The sequence below is a fragment of the Falco peregrinus genome, chromosome 6 (assembly GCF_023634155.1).
Source record: "Falco peregrinus isolate bFalPer1 chromosome 6, bFalPer1.pri, whole genome shotgun sequence".
In the NCBI taxonomy this organism is placed as follows: Eukaryota; Metazoa; Chordata; class Aves; order Falconiformes; family Falconidae; genus Falco; species Falco peregrinus.
This window is the reverse complement of record NC_073726.1, coordinates 64829569-64844649: the sequence shown is the minus strand read 5'-3', so window position 1 is coordinate 64844649 and position 15081 is coordinate 64829569. Positions and strand designations below refer to the sequence as shown.

Here is a 15081-nt window from a genome sequence, read left to right as displayed (position 1 = left end):
CTATATTGGGTATCATCACAGTAATACTTGAATCTTCTTTAACAGGTCTGCATTTTAACCTTGAGTGGCAGCTTTGTAGTAGCACAGAATGGGCAGAATCTGCCAGTAAATTGTGATGTAAAAGTAAATTTGCAAGTAACACAATGATCTTTTCGTTAACCTTTAAATCACTTGAATGTCCTCTGACTTGCATGTTTACTATTTCTTTGTAACTGTTTTTATTTTTAAAAAGGAATTTCTAAGCTCAAAGAGCCTTAAGACAAAGATTACTTCCAATTAACTTTTTCTAAGGGCCACTTCTCTGACTCGGGCCTGTATACAAAAGCATAAATTATGTGGAGTATGTGCTTTGTAGTAGAGAAAAAGTATATGCTCCTGTTTCACCTGATGTCTCTTCCTTTGGCTTCATCCAGTCAGTCGCTTGAGGAGTCTATTCGTCAACATTAGGCAACTCACTAGTTTTAAGCAGGCTTTACTTGTGAACCAGATCAGTGTGTTGGATGTGCTTTTCTTTACAGACAGTTAAAAACTAAGTGTGTGTTTCTTGTTCTTTACTTCTGGATTAACTGTTAAACATTGTATGTAATAAATGTTGGGTCTTATATTTTAATTTTTCTCTCTGCAGTGTTCTTTGAAAGTGTGAAATCAGAACTCAGGAATGGATCCTCAGAGTACTCTGATATTTCTGATTCAGAAGAATCTGAGCCTGATTGCACTACACAGGTATAGCTAGAGAAAGTCACAGAAGTAAACAGGGCCATTAAATATAACTTTGCTCACTCACTTCTAGTTTATCTGGTCAAAGTTTGTGTTAAAAGAGCACTAACAAAGTATTTATTTCTTGTCCAAGTTAGTATCTCAGATGGACAGTTCTGCCTCATTCTTAATGTATTCTAGTGTTGAGTAGAATGACAAGACAATGCTATCTTGAGCCAAATTTTATGATCATCTTTGTCATTAAAGTGGGGCTGCTAGAGGATGAGCACTGCTGTGGAACAGGCAAAGTGAGAAAAGTTAGATCCCAGTTGCGTTGTTCATTTCTTCTATAACAAGTCTAAATTTCATCATTAGAATTACGAATATCTACCACACAGTTTCATTTTGAAGCATGGTTAAATTGAAACAATATTATAGGCCTTCAGTTTTTTAAATCAGCTCAAGTGGCTAAATCCTATTGGTGTTTTAGACTATTTGAAATAAATGGGAATCTTCCATTTGAGATCTAGATTGTAGTGATGTCTTTACAGCTGAATGAAATATAAATGCACACACACATATGTACATTTACAAACATATTTTAGTACAATTTTTAGTATTTAGAAATTTGTATACAAATATTTTTATAATTTTTTTCCCTTGAAAAATGTTGCTCTGACTTACTAATTTCAATTTTATTTGAATAGCGGTAAAATGCTAGTAGGGTGGAGTGATTACCTCAGAGTTTTATTTTGTGCTTCTGGGAAGGTAATGTTTTGGTCTTTCTTCCAATCGTCAGCCTATTTTAGGATTTTACCAGAAGTCTTCAAATTCCTGCTTTTTCCATGGGGGTCAAGATCTATTTTTAATATTTGTTGTCTTCCATCATTACCTTTTCTAGACATTGGAGTAGGTGATAGGAACCTTCATGATGTGGTTTCTTCTGGTTTCCTCAACTTCATTGTCAGCAAATTTGGCTCAGCAGGTTTCCTTTTTTAACACATAGAATTAGTAGTTATTCAGTAGTCATGTATTTAATTTTTCACAGGAGAAATATTGCAAATTTTGGATTACTTTGTCATTGAGTGAAATGTTTTATATTAATGCTATTTACTCTCTTAGGTCCTGCTATTTTCTTGTACTTCTTTATTTATAATCGTATCTAATAGAGTTTTTTTCTGCATGTTTAAATTTGTCTTTTGTAATGATATATCCAAAATGAACTCTCTCAGTAGCTCCTGTAAATCCTTTTTATGTTTTTATATTGCACTGAAGAAGATCTTAACAAAACAAGATAATAGCTTTATTACTAACATTGAGTCACCGTAATAATTTAATTGCCATTTGTGTCACTTTCCAAGTGTCAAAGATTAACAAGCTGCTCTTGTGAATGAAGCTATTGTATAAGACCATCCCTTAGTGATACAATGCACTTCATTCCAGTTCCATTTTTGGTGAATAGGGATAGAGGTATCAGTCTTGAAGGATTATGATTCCTCCATGTTCTGATCTTCCACTTTCAACACTTTATTGAATGTCATGTATATTCCTTGACTTGAAAAAAAAAAATTGTGTTCTCTGTGCTTGTTGAAAATAGATTAGTCGGAATTACCAAGATGGAACATGCCTATTGTAGCTCTTGCTTAACGTAAAGATATATTGAGTCATGTACGGTTGCTCCACCTTTGAGAAACTCTTGCCCATACAAGCTGTAATGTCAGCAGGAGCTGAAAAGCCCTTTCATTGATGAAATGAGGCTGTGCCACTGTAAGAGAGGCAACAGCTGTTGTGTTTGTGTTCCTGCTGTGTTCTGGATTTACCTGAGAGCTTCTGTCACCAGAGAGATGCTGCTGCTAAAAGTTACCTTTCGTGAGAGCAAGAACCAGAAACAGTTCCTTGGGCAGGATGTGTCCCCTTATTTGTAATAAGCATCAATTCTGGCAGCTGCTTGGAACCATACTTCCATTTTTTCCCACTCGACTTTGAATATTAAAGATCAGATTAATCAGTGCTGTCATTAAAGATAATACAATGATTTGTGCATGGTTTAATGTGTGTAATGTTTTCTGTAGGAAAATGCATTTCTGAGATGCTCTTTCTGTATTGCTGGAGCATGTACTCATCAATGTTACAAAATTTGGATGTATAGCATCTCAGATGCTATATTCACATTAACCGCATTATGAATACTATATGTATACACACATATATATATATAAGTTGGACCTGGATGCTTCTGAATTTTTTACATAGCATGAATTAAGGTAGCATCTCTATTTAGAAGGTGTGGTGACCATTCTGCATACTTCTTTGTCTTGTTTCAGCAGAAGGATTCCTCCACAGAGGAGTCGGAAAGCTCAGGTGATGAAGAGAAACAGGAAGTAACATCCAATTTCAAAGAGGACTCTAAGGTCATGAGAGACTTTTGTCAAAATACCCAGAAGCCATCCAGAAACGAAACTCCCAGTAAAAAGTAAGCACATAGCGGGCATTTGTTTATAAACTTAAACCTTTTTGCACATATTTATGTTTATGCTTTGTAACAGTGTCAAAATAATTTCTTCAGAGAAATTTAGGGTTCTGTTTTAAACTGCTTAATACCCCTTTATTTTTCTAGGGAATGTCCTACCTCGACAAGTACAGAAGAAGAAGCTATTCAGGGCATGCTTTCTATGGCAGGATTGCACTATACTACATGTTTACCAGGTCATACTCAAAGCACAGACTGCACAGATAAAAGAACCTCTCTTCAGGAACACAGAAGCTACCCCAGGAGTCGGCATAAAGACAGACAGCCATCTCAGAGCCACAAAACAGTAGAATGTGGTAGGTATCTGAACTAATGACACTTCTACTCCCTGCTCGTGGACAGACTGCTCAGAATAAACACTTAAAGTTACATTTTTAGATTTGACATTTGGGAAGGTGTATTCTTCGGGTTTGTGGTTTGTTGGGGTTTTTTTCTATAAATAGTAACTGTTGCTTCTGAAAACTGAAACAAACTTAGCTTGAAATGTCATCAGAATACATCTTTTAAATACTGCCATCTAAAAGTTTTGTGGCATCCTTACAAGAGTGGCAAAGTTATGGCTAGATTGAAAGCATAGTCTCTTTATTGAAAGTAATCTTCAGAAAAGATTGACAGAACCTTCACGGTTGCAGCTTTCATGGCATGTGTGTTAGATATCCATAGGAATCTGCTTGGTGATTTTTCATGTGTCTTTGGAAGGCATATTTGGCTTTACTCCTGAAATTCTGCTATGAAGGCAGTGCATTAAAGGAGATTCTAATCTTGAAGAGGAGAATTCAGAGGTAATTTTTTTTTCAGTGGCATTTTGATGTCTGTGGAAAATAGACATCTGTTCAATGTGTTCTGGGAATGACAGCAGAACATTAACGCTAATCCTCTCAAAGGAATCAAAACCACTTCTTAGAATGGAGAGTCATTATGTTTGAAAATTCTTTGCTTGAGAAGGAAATGGAAGAGGATTATAGCTTTGATGATGTGAAACAAATGGAACTCCACCAACAAATAGGGTGCTAATTCAAAGAAGTAATAGTATGTTGATTTTTCTTTACATGGATAATGGGAATCCAGGAAATTCCCACAACATGGATGTGTTCTGGTAATTGAAGCTGTATGTCTTTAAAAGCCACCAGCCAAACAGATAAATAAAACCACCACCGCCACCAAAACCCCCTAACCAGCAGACTACACAGATACATACAGTGCCTTTCTATCTTTGTAACTTTATGAAAAACGTAATATCCAGTTCTCTAAATTGTGTTGGTTTGACTCGGGCCAGCAGCTAAGCACCCACATGGCCACTTGTTCTCTCCTCCTACCCTGTGGGATGGGAGAGAGATGAGAAAGAGCATGTACTGTGGGATTGTTTTCCCAATTTAGTGTGTAGAACCAAGAAGCTCTGACAACTTTTTTTTGTATCTAGGAAATATTTTCCATTGTATTTTTCCTTTCTTTCTTGTTTTAATTTTAAAATCGTTCAAATGCATAATTAACTTTGAAAATCAATAACTAGAAATATAAATTCAAGCTTGTTGAACTTCTCTTTAGGTAGGTCCATGAAGGAAGAAGAAGGAGACTTGGGGACTTCGGGATGGACTAGACACCTGAATGAAGCTTCGAGGATTACCCCTCAGGTAAAGCAATACTTTAAACATTTTGAACACATTTTTGTAGGAAAAAGAGATAATGAAATTTTAAGTCAGCAATCATGGTGGACAGGTGGACACTCTGCATATCTAATAATAGATCCTTCTGGTTCTGGTGGCTGAATATATATTTTTATCATGCTTATCTTCATTGTTGTTGTTTTGAGTTTTCCTTTCAAACTCTCTTCTGTCATAGTAGCTAGTATTAAGAAGCTCAGGGCAGTATCTTGAAAAATAAAAAAAAAATACTTTGTAAAAGAAGTGTGAATTTACATTCAGTTGAACTGGGGAAGCACTCTATTATTTATTCATTGTTATTCCCAACCAGAGCTTCAGAACAAGTGGAACCTGTTGATAGTATTTATAGTAAAGATACTTGCTTAGGAAATTGGCACTGCCAAACTGATACAACCTTTCAACAGTGAGCAGGTAGGAATATTTTTGCTTTCTGATGTCCAGGTGGAATCCAGCAAGGAATATATAAATGAAAGGTTGTGTGTCTTACACTGAACGTTTTCAGTATTTCTAAACTTATCTGTATTTGAAGTATTAGAAAAGAGCTATTTAATAGCTGTATTTTAACTGCATGCTTTGAAGTGGTTTTGGATTTTTTTTGGTAAGAATATCTAACTACATGATACTTCTTAGTTTGTAATTCCCAGTTTAGCATTTGTTCTCTCACCAGCTGAATATTAATAAGCGATTTGTTTTCAGGTAGTTAATCAATGTTTATGGTATAGTTTGCTGTAATGGCTAGTTTAATCAAGAGCAATTGTATTTGTTTTGATCACTTAAAACTAAACCCAAAAAGTAGAAAAATTGAATACACTAGTATGTGTAATTAATCTGTGGCATTGCCCTTAAGTGCATATGGAAAAGCTTGCATAGAGATACTATAGCATATCTTATTTTTAAGAGGTATCTGTATTAAAAGAAATGATGGAATCATTAAGTGGTCAGACACCGGTGGAACTGCAGTATCTTTTTCAAAGATACGGTAGTTTAATCAGAAAAACTCGAGTGAAGTTGTAGCCAGAAGGTATTAACTTCCACGTTTTTTCTTCTCCTCATTTCCATACTAGGATACCAGTAAAACTCAAAAATATATCAAGAAAGAGTGTGCATCAGAAGCCAATCATAAGGTTCAGGAAAACAGAAGTATAATCCACAACAACAGCTTGAGTTTTCAGCATGGCAAGTACACTCGAGACTCCAATCTAATTCAAGGAGAATGTCGGCTGAGTGACGGCAGCCTTAGCCCTGATAGGCCCTATGGTGAAACATCCTTGTCTGTACCACTTCATCCAACAAAGAGGCCAGCATCAAATCCACCCCCTATCAGCAACCAGGCGACAAAAGGTAATGTTTATCTCTGTCCTCTTGCTAGATACAGAAACTTAAAAAAGGACAGGCTTAGACCCTGAGTGAAAACATAAAATGTGGACACACAAGTTTTGGCTCAGAATGTGTGGAGGTGGAATTGAGAGAAATCTAACTGGATGTGTGGCCAGGTGAAACTTCCGTAGTTACTGTTGCACCTCTGCATATTTATCTGTTTTGCATTTATTACAGGGAACAGAACGACAACTGTAGTCTGAAACACCGGCCTGAATCAGTTTTGTTTATCAAAGTGAAGGTTTAAAGTCTGTAACACTTCAAAAAATAGTCTGATGATCATACTTGTTCCGTTTTTAATTTCTAGTGTGTTTTCTATAATTTACTAGAGGGAATAACTTGAGCAAAATTCAGGAAGCTCAATTTAGGCTCTCCCCTACCACACCCACTGCCTTTCCCTAGACTGCAAACATTGGTAAATAATAGAATCGCTTTATTTATGGTAATGCTGGCCAGAGTTTATAGAAAACAATCCTTGGATTTTGACAATTCTGATTCCCCGTTTGTTGGCACTTCTTTTTGAGCTGATTAGGGTGAAAATTTTGCCCACTTCAGCTTGAAAACCAGGTTTCATCTTTGTTCTATAGTGATAAAAATTTGTTCTGAAATTCTTGATTGAAGTACTTGATTTCATTTTTCAGGCAAACGTCCAAAGAAAGGAATGGCAACTGCTAAGCAGCGCCTTGGGAAGATCTTGAAGCTGAACCGAAATGGCCATGCACGCTTCTTTGTTTAATGTAGCTGCTACTTCTACTACTGCTGTCTTTCCTACACAGACCAGTATTGAGGTCAACAGAGCCTGGAGCTGCTGTTATTCCTCTGCTTGAAGCAGACTTGCATGTACCATATAAAACACTGCCTGATGAACAAAAACGAGGAAAAAAAAAAAAAAAACCAACAAAAAAAAAAACAACCCAATGCTGCATTTTCACTGTGCCACACCTGCTCAGCAATAACCATATGGGAATGGGGAAATCTTCAGAGAGACATGGACTGTGAGAAACAGTCTCTCGTCAGGGCTTGAATATCATTTGTTGCTGGTAGTTTCTGACCTAATTAATGAGAGGAAGATGATGAAGGTGGTTTATCAATAATTTATTTCTGATAGATTTTGACAACTTTTAAATTCATTTAAGAAACCTATTTATTTGGAAGGCTTTTTTTGTGAGTTATTAATTTAGATTTAAGAATGTGAAAGTTTTTAATTGTTTTGATAATGTATGTTTGGTGCAGTGGAGAGCCACATTAATTGTGATTAGTCTGGACTCCTAAATTTGGTATTCAGGTTGTAGTCTTACATAGGGGTGAGATGCATTATTAATTATTTTTTAAATTAAGGCATATGGAATCTTATTTTTTTTCCCTGCTTTTTGTAAGCTGTTGGCTGGGCTTCTGTTGACTTGCAAGTTGCATATTCTCTGCCAGCTTGATTATTTTTTGACCTGTCCTCTTTAATACAGATTTATTTATTTGATGAACTAAAGAGACTCCTAAAGACAGAAGAATCTTCTTATGTCAGTCCAGTAGCTAACTTGTTTTAAACTGCACCCCTTTCCTCCAAATTGGAGAGCATACTTTTCCTTCTGATGATCTGTCTGTGATGATTTTCTTCTGTAAAAAGACTCCCTGAAATTGTATTTGTACAGGTTACTTAAGAGTTGGTACAAAGGAGGCAAACGTATCTTTTTGGAGGAACGGGGACATCAGTTAAGATAAATGTTTCTTCAGAATAATTACTCTGAAGTAACTCATAAGATATACATTGCAGTCTTAAGATTTGGCGTACTACTTAATGTAGCATGGAAGAAGCATTAAAATATTATTATTGTACTTTAAACACATTTTACTGAAGAGTCAGGAAGGCAGGAGAATGTGTGTTGCTTTCAAAGCTGGGTGAAACAGCCAATTAAAAGTCTTAACTGGTGCATATATAAGCATTAAAGTAGCTTACTGGTATCAGAATGCTCATTTGTGTCAGGCTTCATACTGAGCTGATAGCAAATGCCAATTCTGAATTATTGTAAATACTTTTGATTTAAAATTTGTATTTTTCTGTAATATAAAATTAAATATTTAACTTTTGGGGGCTGGGGATGAAGGCGGAAAGGGGAATACTTTTACTTGATTCTGGAAAAAGGGCATTTTGTAGGGTCCAGCCAAAATGTAAACATTAATATGCTGGTGACAACAATATTGTTGGTTGTTTGGGGTTTATTTTTTGGTTGCTAAGAGTAAAAATACTCAGGCATAGTTCTCCAAGTCATTGAATTGATTTAACTTTCCATACCAGTCTTTCCTTCCTCCATATTCTATACTGGAATTGTTTTCTCTTGTTGTGGTTTAAAAACAAACTCAGTTGGACTTTCTAGAACATTTGTGCAGAATTATTTTATCTAGGCTAGATGATGAATGACTTTACAAATTTATGGAAGTAGTTCTGATGTCAAGTGTTTTTGATTGTTGCAGGGTCAGAGCTATTTAGCATTATGTTATCCTGTTTCTGAACTGAGAAACATCAAAACATAATGCGATTGCAAGTAAGTCAGGTAGCTTTCATGTCTTTACTTTCTCTGGAGCTTAAAAACTGTAACTTCTTGACTTTATAGTTTTTTGTGTGTGTGCTTATGGGTGAATTTTTTTAACCTTTTTTTGTTTTCTAATTATGGTTTCACAAAAGTGTGTTTTCAGTCTGTTTTGATTTGTTGGGGTTTTTTTAATTTACTGCAAGCTATTAGCCTTGTTTAGACTATTGGGAACGGAGGTAACAGGATTTCTAAAAAGCAGAAGATAAGCTAAGAGGTACTCTACAGGTGCTGAAAGTCACTAGGAGTACTTGCTGTTCTCAGGTGCTATGTTTTCCAGGTGGAAATAATTAAAAGAGAATATTTTAACTGTCTTTAATATGTTCTCACCAAAGTAAGTCAAAGAAATAAACCATGTTGTCAATATTAGGTAAAATTATATATCCATATAAATATTCTCTGTGCTTACGCTTGAGCAAATGGATTAATGCCTGCCAGGCTTTGGAAACTGTTTTAGCTTTAGCGTATTGAACCAAACTGTTTCCTTCTTGCTGGCTGTATAATTTTTAAGAAAAGTAAAATTCAGTTTAGGGCCGGAATCAGATTCAGAACAGAATGAAGAATGAGCTCGCTCTCCTTAAAGGCAGTTTTTTAAGAATACTTATCTGAAATAGAAGTATGCCAGAATAGAATCTGGAGTAAGGAATTTGAAAATATGGAGTATGCTTTCTTGTACCCGTAACTGGCTTATACAAAGTCTCTTTTCTGACCATCTGCATTATTTATCTGTATGTTACAGTTTGAACACAGATGTGGCTGGACCCATATATATTATTTCTTCTTGATTTTATTCTTTCACTACTCTGTTTTCTACCTTTTTTTTCAAAGTGGCTCTCCACTGTCATGAATTTATGTAATAGTCTCTTCACAGGCTGTCAACAGGCAAGGTTCATTCCCATTTTCTTCAGATATCCATGCTTCCAGCAGAAGTTAATTCTGATGTTTCACCTCAGAATAAGTAACACAAAAGAAATTGCCATGATGAGCAGTATTAATAAAAAAAAAAAAAAAAGAAAAAAAAAAGAAAAAAAATGGGGGAAAAAAGAAGAAAAAAGAAGTCTCCTGGTAGCTCATGAAGAGGATGTAGTGACCTCACTTGTTTTGTGTACTTGTATGTAGGGATAAATTTAGATGAAAACACTACTGCACCAATCTTTCTGTAGATGGACTGAACCTTGTGTTGTTGTAGTGGAGAGAAAAAGCCCTATTTTTTTTCTTGCTGTTTCACTTGGGGTGGAAGAGGGAGGGAGTAGGGAACACTGACTGGACAACAAAGAGAATTAAGCCCACTATGGTAACTCGTTTTCAAGGATAATCTTTTTTGAAAAGTCAGAGAACTTGGATTTGGCATAAAACTTAATATTTATTTTTTTTTTTTTTTTACACAGAACAGTAGGAAATATTGTAGGGGTTTTCCCATTCTCTAAGTTCTCACGTTCCTGCAATTGGAGAAAAAAAAAAAGAAACAAGCATGAAAATGGAAAGGCCACCTAGAAACTATATCAAAGACTCTTCCAGCAACTTTCCCTTTTCTTCTTCTACTATACTTGCTAATAAACCCTGGCTACAAGGTAGCCTTTGTTGACCTCTGAGGTAGATTACCTATGCAACCTATAATACTCTACATGAATCCATTCTTAAAGACAATTTTGAAAGGGTTAGATGTTGAGTTAAAATTGTTGCTTTCTGATCACATGGGCCATTTGGGGGTTTTGGTTTTTTTGGTGGTTGAAGTGCTTGCATTATCTTTAGTAGAGAGATAAGAGCACAGTGTCATCACATTTTAGAAGCTTCAGCTTTGCTATGTGGCAAAAGCTACCTTCATTCATAAGGCCTTTAAACTGTAAATGTTGAAAATTTTTGCAGGGTTTTGGAGTCAGAGCTGGTGTGAATCTTTCTACCCCCTTTTTGGGAATTGTGGAGACTGAGCAGAACCGAAGCTAGAACGACATGGTACTACAAGCCTATAACTAGTGCCCTGTTCAGGCTCCACATGTTCATCTATCCCTTCAGACCCCCACCATGACCCCCCAGATCAGTGTCTTTCCAGAGTTTCATTCATGTAATACTTCCATTAAAAGCTGTTTGTAGCTCTGGGGTTGAGTGAGCCCAGAGCTACTCTTTCACAGAAGAAATATAAATGGAACCAAGGGCCTTACTATTTGCGGTTAAACAAGATTAAAAGCTGCAACATCCATTTTTCCAAAAAATAAAAACCCAACAAAAAAAACCCACCCCAACAAAAAGCACCCTATTTGTGGGAGCGTGTGAGTGATAAATCATGCAGTGGATGGGAAATATAAGTAGCACTGATAAGGAAATGCATGTTCTTCATAGACTGCATTTCTATTTGGAAAAAAAGACTTTTTCTACTTTTAATATAAATTAAGCCATAAGAGTTTCATGCTTTGGGAAGGGAATGAAAGGGATCACTTTTAAGAGATTATATTGATATGTATTGTCACTTCTGCTGGGAAATGTCTATTGCTGCCAATGCTTTGGTGAATCTTTTTTTTAAAAAAAACCATGAAATTTGAAAAAAAAAGAAAAAAAGAAAGGGGCTAGTTCTTGGCTATATTTACTAGTTTTGTAGTAATGTTTTGCTGGCCCGTTTGTCTTTTCCTCTCCTTTTTCTACTCATAGTCTAATTTCTATCTTTCTTTCTAATGTCTCTGAAAATATTAGCTTGTCTGCTCAGTAGGGGTCGGTGTATGTGTGTCTTCCTTTTTACAGAAACGCACTACTGTGTTAAGTATTTGGCTGGGAAATGGGATGCTGCAGCTTTAAGAGCATTTTTTTTCAATTCATAACAGTATTTCCCATCCTCTTTTGCCTGCAGGCAGGGAAAGTGTATGTACAGTATTTATTTTGTTTTGATTTTACTTTAAATTTGTAAGTTTCTATAAGTAGTTCACATTGATTGTTCTAGGGGAGGACAAGTGGTTTTGTTTAAATTTGTATTTGATATTCATAGTTTCCACTCTGTACTTTAAAATACTGAAATTAAAAAATTGTATTGCCTATGTTTTGATTTTAGCACTCTAAAGTGTTTAATTTCTCCAGGCTTATGCTCATTTGTTCCCATGTAAATACAGAAAACTGTACAGAATATCATGAGGAGAAAAATGCTTTTGTAGGTCCAATCTCTGTGCATTTTAAAGAAGACATTTTCTGGAGAAATGTGAGAGGGAATATTCTTGTACTTTTTCTTTTATTTTTCAAAGTGCAAATCTCATTTCAATCCAAGTATGTTTTATGGCAACTAAATGCATTTTGTGAAGATGTGAATACTCGTTTTGAATCCTGATATAAAAGGGTGGTGGAAGTGTTTGTGATTGATCATATTAGCAGATCTAGAACTGCAAGAAGGGTGTCAAATGGTATTTTCATGTTCTTGTTTTTTGTTCAGGTTTGTCTCATGCTACTGATGACTGACTCATATCTTGATTATTTTTTTTAAATTACTTTTATTTTTCCTTTAAGTGTATGCAGTTTCTGGAAGAAGAGCTTTCTCTTTCACGCTTCCATGTACTTTGTCATACTTGCTTACATCCTGGATGACTTCTTTTCTGATTTCTTTAAATGCATGTCATCATCTAGTTTACAGCTGTCAGCGTTCCCTGTTTTAACTCCCTATGGCAGTACAGAGTTTGCATGTGGGTACTCTACTTGGGGGTAATGGAAGCATTACTGTGTTGCACTCCAACTTCACGTAATGCATTTTCTTCTGCAGATAGTAGTCCACGCTACTGAACTGCCTCAGTGCTGTGATGGGCAGATCCTTAGGTTCCACTGACAGTCATTTTATGAGAACCTTAGATAAATGATACAGCAGTGGCATTGGAAGAACCAGGTGTCAAAAAGTGTTTGATTTGAGCATCCTCTGCAGCTGCTCAAGTTTACTACTTAGCCTGGCTTTTAGTTTACAGAGAATTTATGGTTGACTGTAATAAGTAGGAGATCTGTTCGGAGACAGGACTTCATTGTGCCAGGTGCTTTACAGGCAAAAACCAAGAATGCTGATCTCGTGAAACCATGTACTGCTTGAGTATAAGATGGGAATAGTTAAAAAGCCCCAACAAAAAAGTTCTGTGGCCTGAAGTTTAAAACATGGTAGTGTTGTAGATTTTGGTGGCAGAAACTTCTGTGCTGTTTCAAAAACAAGTTTTGAGTGGAGTAAGAAATAGTGAGGAAAAATAATTATTTAAGTACAGGGGGGAAAGATTAAATATTCATATGTCCAGAAATCAGTTCCTGCTGTATTTTGACATGCCTTTACATCTTTTCAATTAATGTGTTAAAACTAATTCTAAATTTGGTTAGCCAAAGATTTGCCAAAGATCTGAAAGAGCTGTTTTTCTATTAGAGCAACCACATATTTTGAAAAAGTCTTGATCACTGTGATTGAAGAGCAATGCTACAACCTATGCATTTCCATCAGACTCACTCATCTGGGTTTGTCACGCTGAACTTGCTCATACCAATGTTTTGGTCTTAAAAGAAAGCGATAGACTTGAGGGCACCTCAGTGGGCCACAAATACAAGTTTCATACCCATATAAAAACCTATATAAGCACCTTTACTATTTGTCCTTTTGTTTTGCAAGCTATGCTCCAGAGCTTTCCTCTGTGACTGCTTTTTGGTGCATAATTGGTAGGATAATACACTGGAAAATGTGTGAAATATCTCGAAAGTGCTTCTTTACATGCTACTGGATAGCCTTGAGCACCTGGAGCCATATTTCCATTAAAAGTCAGTTCCTGGTTTCTTACTTTTCTATTTGAGGAGGATTGTTCTTCCCTAATGGACAGACGTATTTTGAAGATTTCAAGGCTACCAAATTGAGACAAAAGAACCGAATTTCTAAAGTCAGGGAATGGGCAAGATATTCTTGGTATCTGAAGACTAAAGTTGTTGGGTTTGTTTCTTTCTTTTTGGTTTGGTTTTTTTTTTTTTTTTCTTAATCAACAGTCTTCTACTGCATTTGAGGTAGAGTACCCCCTTGTAAAGTGCCTACAAACTTGGGTTTGTGTCCATTTAGTGAAGGTCAACTCTCTGTCTTGAGGACTTGTCATGACCTGCTTAAGTTGTGAAGCTATTGTGGTGGTGGCTCATTAGTTAATAGATTCAACCAAATCTTTTCTTGTTTGTTTTGTTTAGATATAACTTTGGATTGATGATGGAAACCTAAGTAGTAGAATTAATACGAAGTCAATCATGCTGAGTGTTGGTTTCTATAGAAACTTTTTTTGTATAGAAGTATTTCTCCTGGGAGCCCTTGAAATTATGCTTTTACTGCTGGTAAGTAATGTAAACTGTCTCAAGCCAAAAGTGAATGAAGACTGAAACTGTAAAACCAGAATGTTATTGTTACTCATTCTGATACAGCCAGGAATTTTAAATGCCTTTGTTTCTACAGTGGTCAATGACTAAAGTCTTCACCTGCAGAAGAAATAGCTGGGTGATAAAGACAGTGAATAAAGTCTCTCATTGCCAGAGCTCATAGTATTCCACCTAACAGGCGGCTAATAGGACAGTTTGCTTTGTCTAGACTAAGGTCTGATTTCTCTGAAGCCAATTATATTCAGTCTTTAGAATAAGTACTGCAAATTTTTGAAGAATTGTGTTTGGCTTAATAGATCTATTTATCTGTACTGCTCCTGCTGTATTTGCTTTGGTCTTGGAAAAAATACTCTACTTTGGATCATGTAAGTCAACTAAAAGAACAGTATACAAAGAGTCTGCTTGTTTGTGATGCTTTGCCCCAAAGTTCGTTTCCTGTAAGTAATGTTTTATTTGCTGCAATGGGTGTGAGTAAAGTTCCCACCCGTACTTGGAGAATGTGGTATTTATCTGGAAGAAACATTTGCCCTTGAGTCATACACTTTGCTGGTAAGTGTAAAGATGCAAGCTGGCGCTTTGTTTCAGTAAAACTAAAAGCCAACAAAACTAGAAACTGCTACTCTGATCTCCCGAAATAGAATTTGGGCTGTGAAAATGTGGTTCAACTAAGCGGCTTTTTCAGACTGGTATGAATTTGAAAAAAATACTAAATCATGTGCTTCATTCTTAAGTTGTTGATTTCTAGTTACAGAGGTTTTACTTTTTTACAAAAGATCTTTGAATAGATCCATTACAGGTCTGGCCCAGTAAGGATTTTCCTGTGCTCAACCGGCACTCGTAGAGATTCTGTTGAATGCCATCATGTGATGGTTCCTGAACAGAGTTCTTCCAA

At 36.0% G+C, this 15081-nt stretch overlaps 1 protein-coding gene across 2 annotated transcripts in view; it reads left to right on the top strand.

Moving 5' to 3' along the window:
- KDM7A (lysine demethylase 7A) overlaps positions 1-14585 on the top strand; it is a 71847-nt gene extending 57262 nt beyond the window's left edge. Inside the window, exons 15-20 of one of the 2 annotated variants that reach the window (XM_055807581.1) lie at positions 626-723; positions 3024-3169; positions 3314-3526; positions 4776-4857; positions 5952-6228; positions 6906-14585. In XM_055807581.1, coding sequence (XP_055663556.1) covers positions 626-723; positions 3024-3169; positions 3314-3526; positions 4776-4857; positions 5952-6228; positions 6906-7000 — 911 coding nt within the window. In that variant the 3' untranslated portion in view covers positions 7001-14585. Of the gene's footprint in view, positions 1-625; positions 724-3020; positions 3170-3313; positions 3527-4775; positions 4858-5951; positions 6229-6905 lie in introns of both variants that reach the window. The other variant, XM_055807580.1, reaches the window with a different exon arrangement.
- Positions 14586-15081: the final 496 nt, after the last annotated feature.